Genomic DNA, 16,577 nt, shown 5'->3' on the forward strand with positions numbered 1-16,577 from the left:
GGCTTTCCCCTTTTTTTCCTTCTTTCTCTAATATCTTATAGAAAATTACTTCCAAAAGTAGCTTAAAAGTAAGAAGAGATGCTGCAGCAAATACTCATGGGGAGAGTGCTAGCAAATCGCCCTTAATAAATTTAAGGCAACTCCAGCTCTGGACTCCCAGGAGGCTAACAAACTATAGGTCCCTACCACTTCCCACGGCCGGATATTTACTCAAGTATTGCCAAAGCCTTCTACAGTTCAATGAAATAGTGTGTCTTTAAAAGGTCTTCAAGCTAAATCTTCTAAACCTCTAAGAGTCACCCATTTTCCTAGAGTTATTAGGCTCTTGACTGGTAAAGTTGGAAAAGGACCATTGGTTGGGGACACAGCTTTCTCAGTAGTCTGTACTCTTCACTCTTGAAAACTCGGCCAGCTAATGCCAAGCAAAACATGACTGCATCAAAAAACAGGAAACTAGTTGTGGTAGCTCACACCTATAATCCCAGTACTTGGGAGGCTGAGACAGGATCATTAAGGCCAGCCTCAGCAACTTCGTGGGATCCTGTTTCAAAATAAAAACAAATAAAAAATCTGGGGTGTAGCTTGGAGGTAGAATGTCCCTGGGTTCAATGGTTCAATCTCCAGTAACACACACACACACACACACACACACACACACACATACACACACACACAAACACACAGAGGGAGGGGAAATAATTAAAATTTGCATATTTTGCTCTTAAAAATTAAAAAACAGTATTTTCCTTTTTTCTTGGAGGTCCAGAATATCTAATTAAAGCTATATAACCCATGTTATGCCAAATCCTTAAATTACAATCATTTTATTTGAATGTTATAGGTTAAAATATTACATATAATATTTTTCTGAGATTTCATAGATTTATCAGTATATATATATAAACTGATATATATATAGTATATATATAGTATATATATATAGTATATATATAATATATATAATATAATATATATATATATATTACAAGAAGAAACTGAGAAAATAAAGGGCCATACAAATAATCATCCAGTATTGTTACACTTCAATCATCCAAGTCCCTAAATTACTACATATATTTCAGTTTCTGGTACTTTCCTTGATTTAAATTCAGACAATTTCTGAAAACATCATCAAAGTCTTGCCTGAGAATGTAATAACATGAAGATTAGTTTTTCTCCACTTTGTTTTAATTTTATATCCAATAAGAATATTTTCAAGTGATACAGATAATCGTTTTCAGATTTTACATTAGTGCCTGATCATTATGGGACAAGAAGAAAGTCTTCTGTATTTCCTTCCATCCTGTTCTGAAGCCAGGCCACTGCCAAACTATCAATTTTTTCAGATATCAGTAGTTTCAGTTATTATCCCAGGAAAAAAAAGGCTCATGTTCAATTTACAGAAGAAATGCTGGATTTGTAGCACTTAAAGGACTTGGTCTTTGCTTTGAAGAGTTATTTTTCTAAATCTTTGGCAGAGATTAAATAACTAGGAATGTTATGATTGGATCTCTGCTCTTCACAAAACTTGAGGGTTGATTGTGTCCTTAAATGCCTCTGTGTCCCATGTACTAGGCTGTCACTTTTATCTAGCATTCTATTTGAGTCTCTGTCCAAGAGGCTTAAAAAAAAGAGGCTCTTATCTTCTCATCTATGCTTTAAAGACACGGTGGCAGCAGGTAAGGCTCAATGGAATTTATTAGCTTGCAAGAACTCTTACTGCACTACACGCAGATCCCATTCAATAGGGACACTTTTCAGGTCTTTCAAAAACTTTGGTTGCAATTCAAGCTAGATATGAGGTTTTACAGCCACCTCATATGTTTATAGCTGATAAGATAAGGAGAGGAAATCATAAGAATTGTCTGTCTTCTCAGAGACCTACTCTAATCCACAATGAAGACAATCATGACTTTACTTCAAATTCATAATTTATTTCTGCCCCAGGCATAATGTAAGTATAATGGGAAGTAAGATACTTTCCTTTTTCTACTTGGTTAAATAAAATTATTTTCAAATTGCTTTAGAGATATAGAAAAGAGAAAGAATAGCAATGACATCAAGTAACCAAAATTAAGTATAAAAATATGAATGTTTCAGTGCTAAAGTTTCCTTGTGTTGTCATCAAATATGAGAACGAGTAATATTATATAAGTATCCAAAAATGCAATTTTTGGAGTTTTAGAAAAGTGTCATTCATTTTGTGTGTCCACAGGACAAGATAGTTGAAAAGATAATAAGCCAAACTACTACTAACATGCATGTGCTTGTCAAGATAATATGTAATGATGAAAGATAATGCTAAGAGTTAGATTTACATATTCAAAACATATTGTTCCCCATAAGGAAGACAATATATAATAATGATTAGGTTATGCTATAATGTCTGAATTACAGACATATCAAAATTTAAGATATGTCATACCTTTTTCAAAAGTAAAGCATTCTATGATTAAGGCAAACTTATATTTTAAATATGTCTATTAGCTCACTTCTTTCTCCAGAATATTCAAAATGAGGAATTTTATGATAAATATTAGTAAACATTTACTAGTAATATCTTATGAGTAAATATTATAAATAGAAACAAATATTGATTTTAGAATTTAAGGAACATGGAGGTCTGAAAAAATTCAATCTATCATATAGTAACAGCCTAGAACATCTCTGAGGATGGTAAGAGAACTCCTTTTAATAGCATCAGAAACTCACTTCTTCACTATACAGTGCATTTGCCTATTAAACAGCTCTGGTGGCTTTAAACTGTGCAGTAGATTTCTGCTTACCCGAAACCTCCACTGAATCTTTGATGTTACCTCTTCTTTTTAAGATCTGTCCAACTTACTCTGAAGTCCTTACACAGAATCAGTCTCCTCCTAGGGAATCAATGACCTAAGGGATTTGTGTGTGTTTGAAAGAAAGGCCAAAGCCCCATGGGCATCTCACCAGGAAAAAGTATCATCTCACCAGCCCCCAAAAGGCCTCCCAGACCATAATGCATAGTGGGTAGTCTGTTCTCCCAGCACTTAGAAGTAGTTTGATATTTTTATAAAGGTGATCTTATAAAACCCCAAAACTCTGTGAGCTAAAGGAAGCTGACTTTTGTCCCTTCCATAAGGAAAATACAGAGATTTGGAACCAGTCAACCCAGATGAAATATAAAATTGTCAAATAGAGAGGATATTCATGTTGTACCATCAAAACTATCCCATATTTGTAGGCTATGCAGAGGTAAAATTATTTTAAAACGAGAGAGCAGAGCACCAGAACAAGAAAAATGGGTTCTGTGTAAAACACTTAATAGCATCAGATGCTAATAGTATGTTTGGCTCATCTATCTCTAGGACTGAGAGTCTAGGTTTGCTAGTTCAAGTTGGCTTTCAAAACACACAACCCTAGAGGTTATTGAATAGATGACATTTATTGTCTTTTAAAACTTCTTTGGCCAAAGAGAAACATTCTCTATAGAAATATAGGTAGCATTAATCAAATTTCATAGTTATATCTCTGCTTTAATGCAAAATGTATCACTTTGATAGATTCATTCTCTATTATTTCAAGCTTGGGTAAACAAAGACAAGAATAAGGGAAAACACACACACACACACACACACACACACACACACACACAACTTTAAGCTGTATTGACTAAAACTGAACTGATACCTCTGTCTCTGCCCTCTTTCTGTCTACTTACTTTAACTGACTTGCAGTACAGTACAGCGTTGCCATTTGCCATTCTTTGTCTCATCTCCTTTCCCTGTCTCTTTCCCTGAAAGTACCAGGATAGAATAGTATGTGTAGCTGTGCTATACAACAGCTCACTTCAACAGCTCTGAAGGAGTGCTGACTAGCAATGATCACAGCCCTATTAGGTCTGCTGAAAGTAACTCAAGTTATACCAGGAATTATCTCTTAGAACGGTCAAGATCTCTTTCAGAGCAAGTCATTTGTAAACATTTAAACAAGAAACTGGTAGAAGATCTTAAACAAAGACACGAAGAGTTTCTACCATCACCACTGTCTTTCTTAGAAGAGAGAACACAACCCTTACAATAAACCTCTTTTTAAACAGAGGACAGAGAAATCGATGACTAAGTCATCAGCCACTGGAGGAAACAGCTTCCAAAGTATTATTCTTATATAATTTTAAATCTTCAAATGCTTTACTACCTCTTGAATGTCCTCTATATGTAAACTTCAGGAGCACAAAGGCTCACCACACTCCATAGATATATCTGTTTTGAGATATTAGATTTCTGTGTTTCTACTCCTTGTAATATACTTAAATTTCATTTCTAAAGTGTGTCTATTGCATTACCAGAAGTGATTATATATTCAGGTTTTCAATCAACTGGTTTACTTGGTTGGATTGACTATAAATTTGTTGACATGTATTGATGATTCCTCATTTTCTTGCCCAGGGATCATTTCTCCTACTCATTTATTTTCAATCTCTCTACTTCCTTATTTGACAGTATTCTATGAGCAGCATAACAGAACACTCCAAGCTCAAGAGGAATGGTGTAAACTAATTACCAGATTTTATGATGGAAACTCTCCCCCTCCCATGTGGTTATTCTGGTTGGATAATAAACTTTGAGAAAATATCCATCTCTTAGCACACAAAGGCAATGTCTTATTCCAACAAGCTCTTATTTTGTTGTTAGGCTCCAGATCATAGTTATGGATATAGTTTAAATACAGCAACTAAGTGTCAGAATAAGGTAAAGTACTGTGTTAAAAATAAAATCATCTGAAAAAATGGATTTCAAGTTAGGAAAATTCTTGATCTTATTTTGGGCTGAGAGAAAGAAAAACAGCCTTAATAAAATGAGTCTTTAAAAACTACTCTGACTGAAAAGATAGTATATAACTGAAATGTAAGGAAGCATGTAAGAAATGTACCCTGCATGTAGGTGTGCAGAAGTGCTGAACGGTAACTAAGGGACACTAAATACAAGTGTTGACTAGTGTGTTATGAGAAGAAGACCCAGAAATAGAAGAATTTAGTGCTGTTTTCTTACAGCAGCAGTGAGACTGAGAGCCTCTACTGCTGCAGTTTCCTCTAAACAGCAGGTCTATGGTTTGACCACTCTCTTTTGTTGCCCCCTGGCCCTGCCACAGAATAAGCCTGGTCTTCTCCATGGATTTGTGAGTGACCACAAACCATTGCAAGGTGCACCCAGCTGTCATGGTTGCCTACTTCCATTTCTGTCAGATGTCCCCACGTTGGAAACTTCACCCAACATCATACACTTCCATTTTCTGTGTTTGCTTACCACAGAGTATGATTGCTACCAAAGCACCATGCACACAATTTAAAAATAACAAAAGAACAGGGAGAAACCAAAAAAGAATGTTCTACATACTCATAGTCTTCCCTGTGAAAGCAGTTCATTCACTTTAATTATCAATGTAGAAATATTTTAATGCAGACAAAGAATTGCTAAACATCATAGCTAAAGACACAGTTATAGAACAAACAAATGGCTGAAATGTTGTCTAACAGACTCTCTAGCATACTTATGGTAAATCTCTTATGCGGTTGAGTATGCAACTTGAAATATCACCTATCATAAGAGTATACATAAATTCCCTGCACAAGAAAGTACTAAATAAATTTGACAATTTACTTCTAACTTTAATGATTTGCAGATGGCATCTAATCTTAAAATGTACATATATTTTACAACTCTGTCTAAATGGAAATAATACATTTTTCTGATTTCCTAATAAGAGAGTAATTTTTTTTCCTGATGAATATGCTTTTCATCTATAAGTACAGGGAAAATTGTAGGGGTACACTATAACAAAAAAAACCTTTATTTTCATGTGGAAATAATAAGAAACAATCCATTTGATAGCAACAGTAATTAACTTGTACTATTTCATGACTGCTGACCAACTGTGGAGTTGATATTGAAGAATTTCCTTAGATTGAGGTCACGTTTTTACTTTTTTTAAAATTTTATATTGGTGCATTGTAGTCATACAAAAATCATCTTTTAAGAATATCAGATTTTAGATTATAGAAGAGACTGAAAAAAGACAAAACTTTCTACTATAAAATGAACAGATAAAGAATGAAAAGACCACTTATAGATGGCATTACAAATAAACATATTTAGAAAGTGATTATAAAAATATTTAAAATCTTTATAAATGCATAAGAAAACAAAACTTACTAATGACAGCAGAAAGGGTTCACTGTATAACACAAACTTTTCTTTACCCTAAGTTCAAGTTTCATATAACATGTTAACATTGGCCAAATAGTGTGCGCTAAAATACAATTAAAGCATTCAGGATGTACTGCTTCATAGCTCCATAAGTGATTCTGAAATAACATTTGCTCTTTCAATAGATTTATTTTGGCAATAAAAATGTATAGATGCTAGTAAAAATCATGTTCACAGTAGATTTTAAATGTCTGAAAGAATACATTTATTGAAATTTGCATTTGGTTTGGAAAAAAACAATTGAACATACCATATTTTAACTTTTAAGCTCTCGCACAGAGAAAGTACCAAGGTATTACAGCAATTTACTCTTAGGGACATTATGCTGGGCTTTGAAATTCAAAAAGTAGAATATTTCTTCTTGAATTATTTTATGATCAATGTACAGTCTCTACACAAGGAAAATTAAAGCTGTCTGACGACTCATAGAAACATCACTGGCTGTTAAAGATGTAGGAAATTGCATAAAAGCATGAAAAGCACTGGGCAATTTTGCAGTTTCATCTCTAAACACAATTGTAAAGACGTATGTCTTTCAATTCTTTCGCCCTCTTTCTTCTGAAGCATGGCCTTTTTAGTTCTTGCCCTTTTAAATAGCTTTGCCTACTGTAGCTTTGCTTCTTAATGTACTGGTTGATCTTACTGGGCTAAGAACGTATTTACAGGGGGTGCTTGCTTTTATCTGTATTCACAGAGAATGCTAACAAATTAGAAGAAAGTGCCAGAGAACACCACATACCTTGTCCAGAACATTACAATGGCTTCTGTATGCACGGGAAGTGTGAGCATTCTATCAACATGCAGGAACCGTCTTGCAGGTAATGTCTTCACTCTTTAAGTTTTAAATTGCATAAAGTTAAAATGTAGGCTAAATGGTTGGTTGGCATTCTGCTTTAATGGGTGATCAGCAGTAAAACTTTTCTCTGCCTTTCCTATACACATAATACACACACAAATACACCCCCCACAGAAACCATAATATGTGTATGCCTTACACAATCACGTACTATGTAACACATCACTATACATACTCTATTAGTAGAATTTAAAATTTTACTTTGCACATTACAATATCCTTAAAGGCACAAGATACTCATTATTCACTTCTCTTTCCTCTGAATTTAGAACAGTGCTTGACATTGTTCACTAAATATTTCTCAAACAAGTAAATCATGCTTTGTGGAGATCATCATTTCTGAAGTTTTTCAGAACTTTTATAGTGACTATTTGTTTATTTTGCAGCACTGGGGATTGAACATATGCTAGGCAAGTAAGTGCTCAATCACATAGCTACATCCCCAGCCCTTCTTCCAAACTTTTTTCTGTGTGTGTGTGGTACTGGAGAGGCATTCTACCTTTTTTTTTTTTCTTGGTGGTACTGGGGTTCCTGGAAACCCTTCTACCTCTGGGCTACACTCCCAGACACCTATTTATACTTTTTTATTTGGAAACAGGGTCTCTTAAGCCAGCATGGCTGGCTTCGAACCTGCGCGATCCTCCTGTGTTAGCCTCCCAAGCCCAGGGATTAAAAGCATGCGCTACCACGCCCAGCGGCATTCTACCTTTGAACAAAACTCCTAGTCATATTTCATTTTTATTTAGAAATGGGTCTCACTAAATTGCTAAGAGCCTTGCTAAGTTTCTGAGGCTGGCTTCAAACCTACAATCCTGTCTCAGCCTCTCAAGTACTGGTATTACAGGCATGTGCCACCATGCTGGGCCAGAACTTTTAATAATATCATCATTCTTGGTTTTTCCAGGCATTCCGTTTTTTAGGGTGGGCTATCCATGGCACCTTGCACCGTGGGATAACTATCTACACATGCACAGTTTCAAATTAAGTAGAGACACAAAGAAGTTGCTTATCTCAATTTCATTTATAAATATCTGCTGAGAATTCAAGTCTAGAAAATACAGTCATTATTCCAAAGACAGCAAAAACAAAAAGAAAAACCTTATGTATTAATATTTAAAAATTAATTTAGTAATTTTACTAAATTAATAGCTAATTATAAATTAATATGCAAGTGATATTTAATAACATAAATCATGTGTAATGAATAAACACACACCAAAAGTGCTTACTTGCTTGCCCACTTTCTGTCTGTCTGTCTGTCTGTCTCTCTTCCATCTATTGCTTTCTTCTTTTTGTGTTTCCCTTCACTATACATTAGCACCGGCCCTCCAGGGAAACTGTGCACTGTGAACATGATGGAGAAGTTACTCCTGCTGGGCCTCTCATCATAGCAGCCGCCATTATTAAACCCTTCCTGGTACAGAAGAAAGACTTGAGGATTTAGTTAGAAGGAATCCAAAGTCAAGTGCTAAAATAGTTCCACAAAAGTTAATAACTAGTCAATCCCTGTTAGCATTTTTCATGAGCGACTTCTTTATTGAGTTGTCAAATGCTAATTACAATGTGCAGATTGTCTACTTGGGCTCTTTTGACTTAGAGTTGAAGGATGAGGCAACTTCATTCTCAGAGGAATCGTACATGGGTTTGTTTTGCAGAACCGCACTGCCGACATCATAACTATGTTTTCATTTTCTATTTACTTTGTTGGTTGGTTTCTTGGTGGGTTTTTTTCAGCTTTTTAATTTTTTATTGGTGCATTGTAGTCATAAATCTTAATAGGATGTTTTTGAGACAAAATATTGCTATGTTGCCCAGGCTGGTCTTGATCAAGCAATCCTCTTGATTCAGCCTCCCAAGCATCTTGAATTATAGGCATGCACCAAATGCCTAAAGTATTTCTAGAAGCCAGCTAGAAATACTTTTATCTAACAAAATGTAACTCCCCAACATCAGCAGATGACTTTATGACTAATAGATTTAAAAAGTGACTCTTGTTGTATCTCTGATCCCAAACTTTTCAAACACCTTTTTTTTTCTGACAATAGCATAGAGTATGCTTTATTTTCATGAATAGCTTTATTTTTTGTACCCATGTCAAAGTTTGTCAAACAAACTTTTTCTCAAGTAAACATGTTGGCTTAGATTGGTTAAAGAACAAATTAAATAAAAGATAAAGCTCATCTGAACATATAAAAAGAAATAATTATCCCTCTGCCTATATTGTCATCACAAACAAATTGTCTGGCAATGCTATTTTAAAATTTTATTATTAAGAATATAAAACGGAATCTCATATCTTCTAAACTACCAGCAGAGAGATCTTGTTAGAAATAAGCAACTGAGAACAATATCTACAAAATAGTATTTATTTAAAAAAGGAGAATGACAAAGACAACAAAAAACTAATTTCATGGTGAAGATGAGTGCCAATCAGTCAACTATAAAATATGAATCTACAGGTATAGGTAACTGGACACTATAATTTTTCCAGGTGTGATGCTGGTTATACTGGACAACACTGTGAAAAAAAGGACTACAGTGTGCTATATGTTGTTCCTGGTCCTGTACGATTCCAGTACGTCTTAATTGCCGCTGTGATTGGAACAATTCAGATTGCTGTCATCTGTGTGGTGGTCCTCTGCATCACAAGGTCAGTGACTGTACTTAGCAATCATCAAATAAAAGGATGCATTTTGTTTTGTTTTGTTTTGTTTTTTACAATCACACCTGTCTAGTTAACAGGTCCCTCAGTGGACTCTACAGCCATCCATTCTCCATAAATCCTGTATCCTCATCATAAGAGCATCTGAATGGCCAAATGGAAAGGCATGCATTTTCATGCTGGACTGGTACAAACTATCCTACTTATTTTCTCATTATGATGAAGATTATTTTCTAAGCAAAGGTCCTTTTCTCTCTAACATATAATGCCAATTTTCATTTAAATATGCTTTTTTTCTTTTAACTATAAAGTGTGAGTCTTCAAACTACTAACAGCCTATTTAAATGATCTTTACCTACTCAGATCAGTATTTCTAATGAAGTCAGGGTGTGTTTTGGACAAAACCTAGAAAAGCATTAACTCATAGCTTTTTTAATAGCACTTATATTTCTAAATATAAGCCTCGGGTAAAATAAATTTTAACATATTTGGTATGAACAGAAAATATATTTTTTTCTTGAGATGACAGAAAGCTTTTTTTTTTTTTTTTGGTGGTACTGGGGTTCCTGGAAACCCTTCTACCTCTGGGCTACACTCCCAGACCTATTTTTATACTTCTTAAATTTGGAAAAAGGGTCTCTTAAGCCAGCACGGCTGGCTTCACACCTGCGTGATCCTCCAGTCTCTGCCTCCCAAGCGTGGGGGATTACAAGCGTGCGCCACCACGCCCGGCCAGAAAGCTTTTAATTACAAAATAAAAATAGTAATGAGAAACATTATGTTATTACTAACTGAAAACCTTTAATGTATAGAAACATGTAACAAATAGTACAACAAACTTTTTATCAAATGCTAATCTAATATAATCTAAAAGATAATTCTTTCCTAGAGACAAATTTGAGAGAAAGAAGTTTTATTCAACCTCAACAGGAAAGAAAACCATGCTTGATTAGCGATATCTGACTTTGGGCTTAGCATAAAGCAGTGGGGCCAGATGTACAAACTTGTCATGACCAAGAATTAGATTCTAAGCTAAATGCATATCAGTCATGTCTTGTGTAACCAGAAAACTTATTGAATGTACTCTTTTCTGGCCCGATTTCATCCTTCTTTAAAAATTTCTGAGGAAGTCCTTTAAGGGCTTCACCAAATTCACGAAGCAATTAGACTCCATTAATCTGTACATCTATACAGTAAATCAGAATGTTTTCCCCAGATTATTTTTATTATTTATTTATTTATTATTTATTTATTTATTTATTTTGGTGGTACTGGGGTTCCTGGAAGCCCTTCTACCTCTGGGCTACACTCCCAGACCTATTTTATACTTTTTTTATTTTTTGAAACAGGGTCTCTTAAGCCAGTGGGGGTGGCTTTGAACCTGCATGATCCTCCTGTCTCCGCCTCCCAAGTGTGGGGATTATAAGCCTGTGCCACCACGCCCAGCATTTTTTAAACAATAAGAAAATAAAAGTATCATATCCTTAGAAAATAAAGGCCATAATACAACTCACTCTCTTTTTTGCAATATAATCTTTGAGAACAACTGTGGCATTTGCTCTTGAAAACAAAATATGTTTCATAAATCCTTGCCTGCCCTAAAGGCTCAAGGGAAGATCATCAACTGGAGCTTTGTGCTGCTGTAAGCCCAGTTGAGTTCATCAGCTCGACTCTCGCCTTTAGATGCCAAGTGAGTCAATGGATTATGTTAAAATAGATTCTGGGGAACATAATGATATAAGAAACCAAAAATACTGAGTATGAAAAAGAAATGATAGAAAAGAAACTAAAACACAGAAAACTGTACATACTACTCTAAGGGTCTTAGCATTCTAGTATACAAGCAATATTAGTACATGAAAATCAAAACTCATGTTTACCAGATATTACAACAATTTACTGCTTTATATATTGGAAAAAGCAAAATTTAAATACTTTAGCATATGTTCCAACTCAGCTATTAATCATAGTACTATCCCCATATATAACAAAAGTGAATAGAATATACAGGAACTTTACCACACCAGGAATTGTGTATGTGTATATGTATATACACAGACATATATGTATGTGTGTATGTATGTATACATACACGCATGTGATATATACACTAATACACATGTATGCACATTTAATAACACTAAAACAATTATCCTCATTTTCAAGGTAGAGACCCCAAAAGTATAAGAAGTTAGCAAATTCTTTACTTTACACAGTGAGTAATAAGAGGAAAAATTGTGTCTAGACTACCTACTGTCAGAGCTTGTGCCCTTAACCAGTACTCAGACTATCCCTTGGCTAGTCATGATTTTGTGTGTTCTTATGCCCAAGAAAACCTAAACCTTGCTCCATGTTAGAGTAAGTTATGTTGGCATATGGCCTTTTCATTTTCTTTGTTTTCAAAACCTTCTCAGGAGTCATACAAGGCAATAACCCACATCACTTCCTAGAATGGATCCATTTTAGTCATTTGAAAACATTCAGCTTAGAAACCAGATTTTCCAACCAGGCATCTCCCCTCCCACCTAGTGACCTGGCAAACAACACTTGTTTGTCAAGATTTAAAACTACAGGGATGCTAAAATATTTACAAAATCAAACCAACATTGATTCTTTCATTCTCTTAATTTGTAATGTCTTTCTCACCTACCCTCTTATCTTTTCTACTTATTTCTTTTCTTCTCACTTTTTTAATTCCTTCATCTTCTTTGTCTTTATATTTTAGCCTAACACCTGCCCTATTCCTAAATAGTATGTGTCACAAAAAATATAAATATCTAGAGACAAAGTGAAAAGAGCTGCTCTATTAATTGGATTTTTGATGATTTTTATCTTTATTAATCTCCAGATTCCACTTGCCAGGAATGTGATTCCAACTCCGTGTTCATTTTTGAGGGGTATATTTCCCTTAGAAGCAATACACACATGCACAAACAGAGCTATACACACATACACATACCTACATAGTATTAATCACATACAAAATATAAATCCATTGATACTATGTAGGTGTTTGTACATATATATATGTGTGTGTGTATATATATATATATATATATATATATATATATATATTCCCTTATTCCCTAATATCCACAGATTGTTATAATAAGATTTTACAGGAACTTTATATTTTTTTTGTTTGAGTGATCAAAGCAATCTTTTCTTACAAGAGAAAAAATACTGATTGCATATTTTCAGATAATTTGACTTAATATTAGCTTTTAATAGATGCTACATAACTGGTACCAATTTATGTATTAATGCACAAAAATGATATAAGGCTAAACAAGAGCAATATTCCTTTCTATTCCATATTGAATATTAACAGTTGGCTCATTCTCTGGCGTGATGAGATTTTAACATGTGGCATTGAAATGTCAATATAACGTTCATCCTTAAGACATTTAAAATATAAAATTGCAGAAGACCTTTAAAGTGAGATGCAATGAGCTCACGACTCGCTCGATTGCACTGAGTCTTTGTGTTGTGCCTTAATGAGCAAGCAGTTGAGGCCAAGGTAAATGCACCCTTCTTCAACTTCTATTCTTCAGTTCTCAACAGAAGCTTAAAGACAACCACAAGGAGAAGCAAAAAATAATTTTTCCAAAATATTCTCAGCTTCTACTAGTAACAAATACTTTCATCTGAACTTCTTTAACAATTTGCTTAATCCACAGCTTCACTCTATGATTATTGGACCAAACTTTTTAGGTAATCACATTGGACTAAGATCTGTAAACTTTCCAACCTTCTAGGAAATGCCCCAGAAGCAACAGAATTCACAGACAGAAGCAAAATACAGGGCACTACAGTTCAGACAACACTACCAGAGCGTCCACGAGGTTAATCTAAGGGGAGCATGTTTCACAGTGGCTGGACTACCGACAACCTGGACTACACAATACAGTATTATAGACAAAAGAATAAGACAAGAGATCTACACATGTTGCCTTGCATTTGTGGTAATCTACACCAATGAAAACATGTACTACAGCTATATTTGATTATGTATGGATATATTTGAAATAGTATACATTGTCTTGATGTTTTTCTGTAATGTAAATAAACTATTTATATCACACAATATAGTTTTTCTTTTCCATGTATTTGTTATATATAATAAATACTCAGTGATGAGAAAAATTGGCATTCTTAAATCTGCAGTATTTCATAACTGTAAATATAATCCAACTAGTACAATCTGTACAGGTGCCAGTATTTCATCTTCCTCTGCATCATGAGACAGCACATTAGTTTATACAGGACTCAGTGGCTAGGTTTTGAGTGATTCCAAGATCAAGGGAAATGATGGTTATTGGAAAAGAGAAAAATAATTTACTTTCTATCGAGTGAGGATAAAATATTTCAGATCTTTGAATCACCTCTATTTCATATACTTTCTTCCCTGGTCTTCCATTTTCATCCCCAGAGCAGAAAAATCTCTGGCATATAAATTAAATCAAAGAGGAAGGGGAGGAAAAGTGTTTTATAACTCATAAAGGAGAGGAAAAGAAGATATTGGTTTTTACTTGAGAAGCAGCTTAGAATCTCCCAGTTAAATGCATAAATCTAAAGGGTCATGAGCACGTTATGTATTAGGAACACACAGTAATAAAAATCTATTTTGTTTAGGTGAGTGGAATTAAAAGTTAGCAAAAAATATTAATCATAACATCACATCATCAAAACTGTGGCTTCTTAAAAGCACCTTGTTTTATGTATAGTATGTAGTTCTGGAGAAAAATTAGAATCACAACCAAATACTTCGTGGATAGTTTGTGGATAACGAGGCACAATTGTTTGAAATGGAACTACTTATATGATGAGATAAGAAAGAAAATTCTATAGCATCTGAAAGACCTTATTGAAGGTTGGTGTTGATTTTTGTTGGGATTGAGCATATACATAAGTATGGTTGCTTATTGTTTGGGGGGAAAATAGATTGGGAAAATTCTCAAAGAAAGAAAAGAGCTGGGTATGGTGTTGCATGCCTGTAATCTCAGTATTTGGGAGGCTGAGACAGAAGGAGAGCGGGTTTGAAGCCAGCCTCAGCAACTTAGTGAAGCCCTCTACTATTTAGTAAGACTCTCATTCACAATAAAATATTAAATAGGACTGGGATTATAGCTCAGATGTAGAATGCCTCTTAGCTCAATCCCCAGGACCACATACACACAAAGAAATAAAAATAATAAATCAAATAATCATTATATCATTTTTATCTCTACATAGCTTTCCATGACTCATATAGTAAATTTAAATAAAATGTGGATTTTTTTGTCTTCTTCAAATGGCGTCTGTGTCAACAAAAAGGAATGGCATTACCATGTCAAAAAAGACATAAATAGAAAATTGACACATTCTGAGTATAAAAATCTTTACTGAAAAATAAGTTGTCTAAAGTGATATTTAAGATATTTGTTAAAATATAAAGGTGACAATATAAGTGGAATTTAGGACTTTGAACAACCTGGTTTTCCAAGTCACTCATCCATTTGAAGAGTCTGACTCTATTGGCATGCCCATCACTCACCTGCTCCTAGAAATCAGTCCTATGATACTTGTATAAGACAAATTCCTTTTAAACTTCAACCTGGAAGTTTAGTTAATGATTAACATGGGCAAAGATATAACTCACTCTGATTTCTTTTGTAAGATAATAATGGTGCAAACAAACTCTTCTTTCTATTAAAGGAAGAGAAAAAATGTAACATCAACAGAGTTGTGTTCAGTTCAAGAGAAGCAGCTATTCCAGTGACTTTTACTTTTAAGACTAAAGAATGGCCTGTTTCGCTAAATATTGATGCATCACTCTACATAAAATTCTATCAAATATCATAACCTAATGTCAGTAAAGTCCTCGGTACGCTCCTGCCGACCTCCATGCTTACCCACACCATGAAGAAATCCCGTTTAAAGCTGCATAAGGAACCTTAAGTGAGCATATACTATATGCCAAGTACGATTCAAGATCCTAGAGAAATACAAATAACACATGCTCTCTGATCTACAGGAACTCACAATCTAGTACTGACAGACAATAATCCAGTTTCTATTTGTTTATTTCTCATCATTTGGAATTTCATTCTCGGACAACTCTAGTTTTCTAAACAGTTCTTCCTCACACTTGATTGAAATCCACTTTCCTGTACTTTCTCCCTATGGCTCCTGTTTTTTTTTTCTCTCTCTCTCTAGAGCAAAGAAGTAATTGGTTTATGTATTTAAGATATAAAGGCAAAAATCATGTTTTTCAACTCGACCCACAGCCCTCATGCAAGTATTTTCTTCTTCAAGTGAAACACCATTAATGTCCTCATCTGTTCTTCATGTGGTCATTCCCACATCCTCCCTGCATCTGCATCACTCTTCCCTGACTTGATCTTGATTCCGCTTTGCCAAGAGCAGTCACTTCAAGTGTAGAGCTCAAAGTACACTGTCTACTAAAGGTGTGTGCTCTGACCGCCACTGCACGCTGTAGAACTAAGAGCCTCATTCCCTAAACTCATGTCTTGTTTTGACCCCAAATTTTCTGGGAAACCATAAACCAGTCACTTCACAACTCACAACTCGGTTTCCTCATCCACAAGGTTACTTTATCTCTGTAATTTTACAATTCTATATATTCAGAGAAAAGACACTATGCTTTTAATATCACTACCCAAGATCACATTAACTATATTTGTTGCTGATCCTATATATAAATTCAAATCTTTTTAAAAATGAACTACTAATAAGGCATGCCATTCATTCACTCGTTTATTTAGTATATATTCATTATACATCTACTGAGATCACCAATTATGAGCATTATGCC

General features: G+C 34.6%; 1 protein-coding gene across 1 annotated transcript in view; it reads left to right on the plus strand.

Annotated features, from left to right (window-relative positions):
• TMEFF2 (transmembrane protein with EGF like and two follistatin like domains 2) overlaps positions 1–13,615 on the plus strand; it is a gene marked incomplete at both ends in the record, with an annotated part of 268,185 nt that extends 254,570 nt beyond the window's left edge. The window contains 3 exons of the mRNA XM_080720021.1: positions 6,937–7,060; positions 9,590–9,748; positions 13,519–13,615. Of these exons, the coding sequence (XP_080576147.1) occupies positions 6,937–7,060; positions 9,590–9,748; positions 13,519–13,615 (380 nt within the window). The remainder of the gene's footprint in view (positions 1–6,936; positions 7,061–9,589; positions 9,749–13,518) is intronic.
• Between the last annotated feature and the right edge of the window lie 2,962 nt (positions 13,616–16,577).

Source organism: Muscardinus avellanarius (genome assembly GCF_963383645.1).
Source record: "Muscardinus avellanarius genome assembly, chromosome: 2".
Classification (NCBI taxonomy): Eukaryota; Metazoa; Chordata; class Mammalia; order Rodentia; family Gliridae; genus Muscardinus; species Muscardinus avellanarius.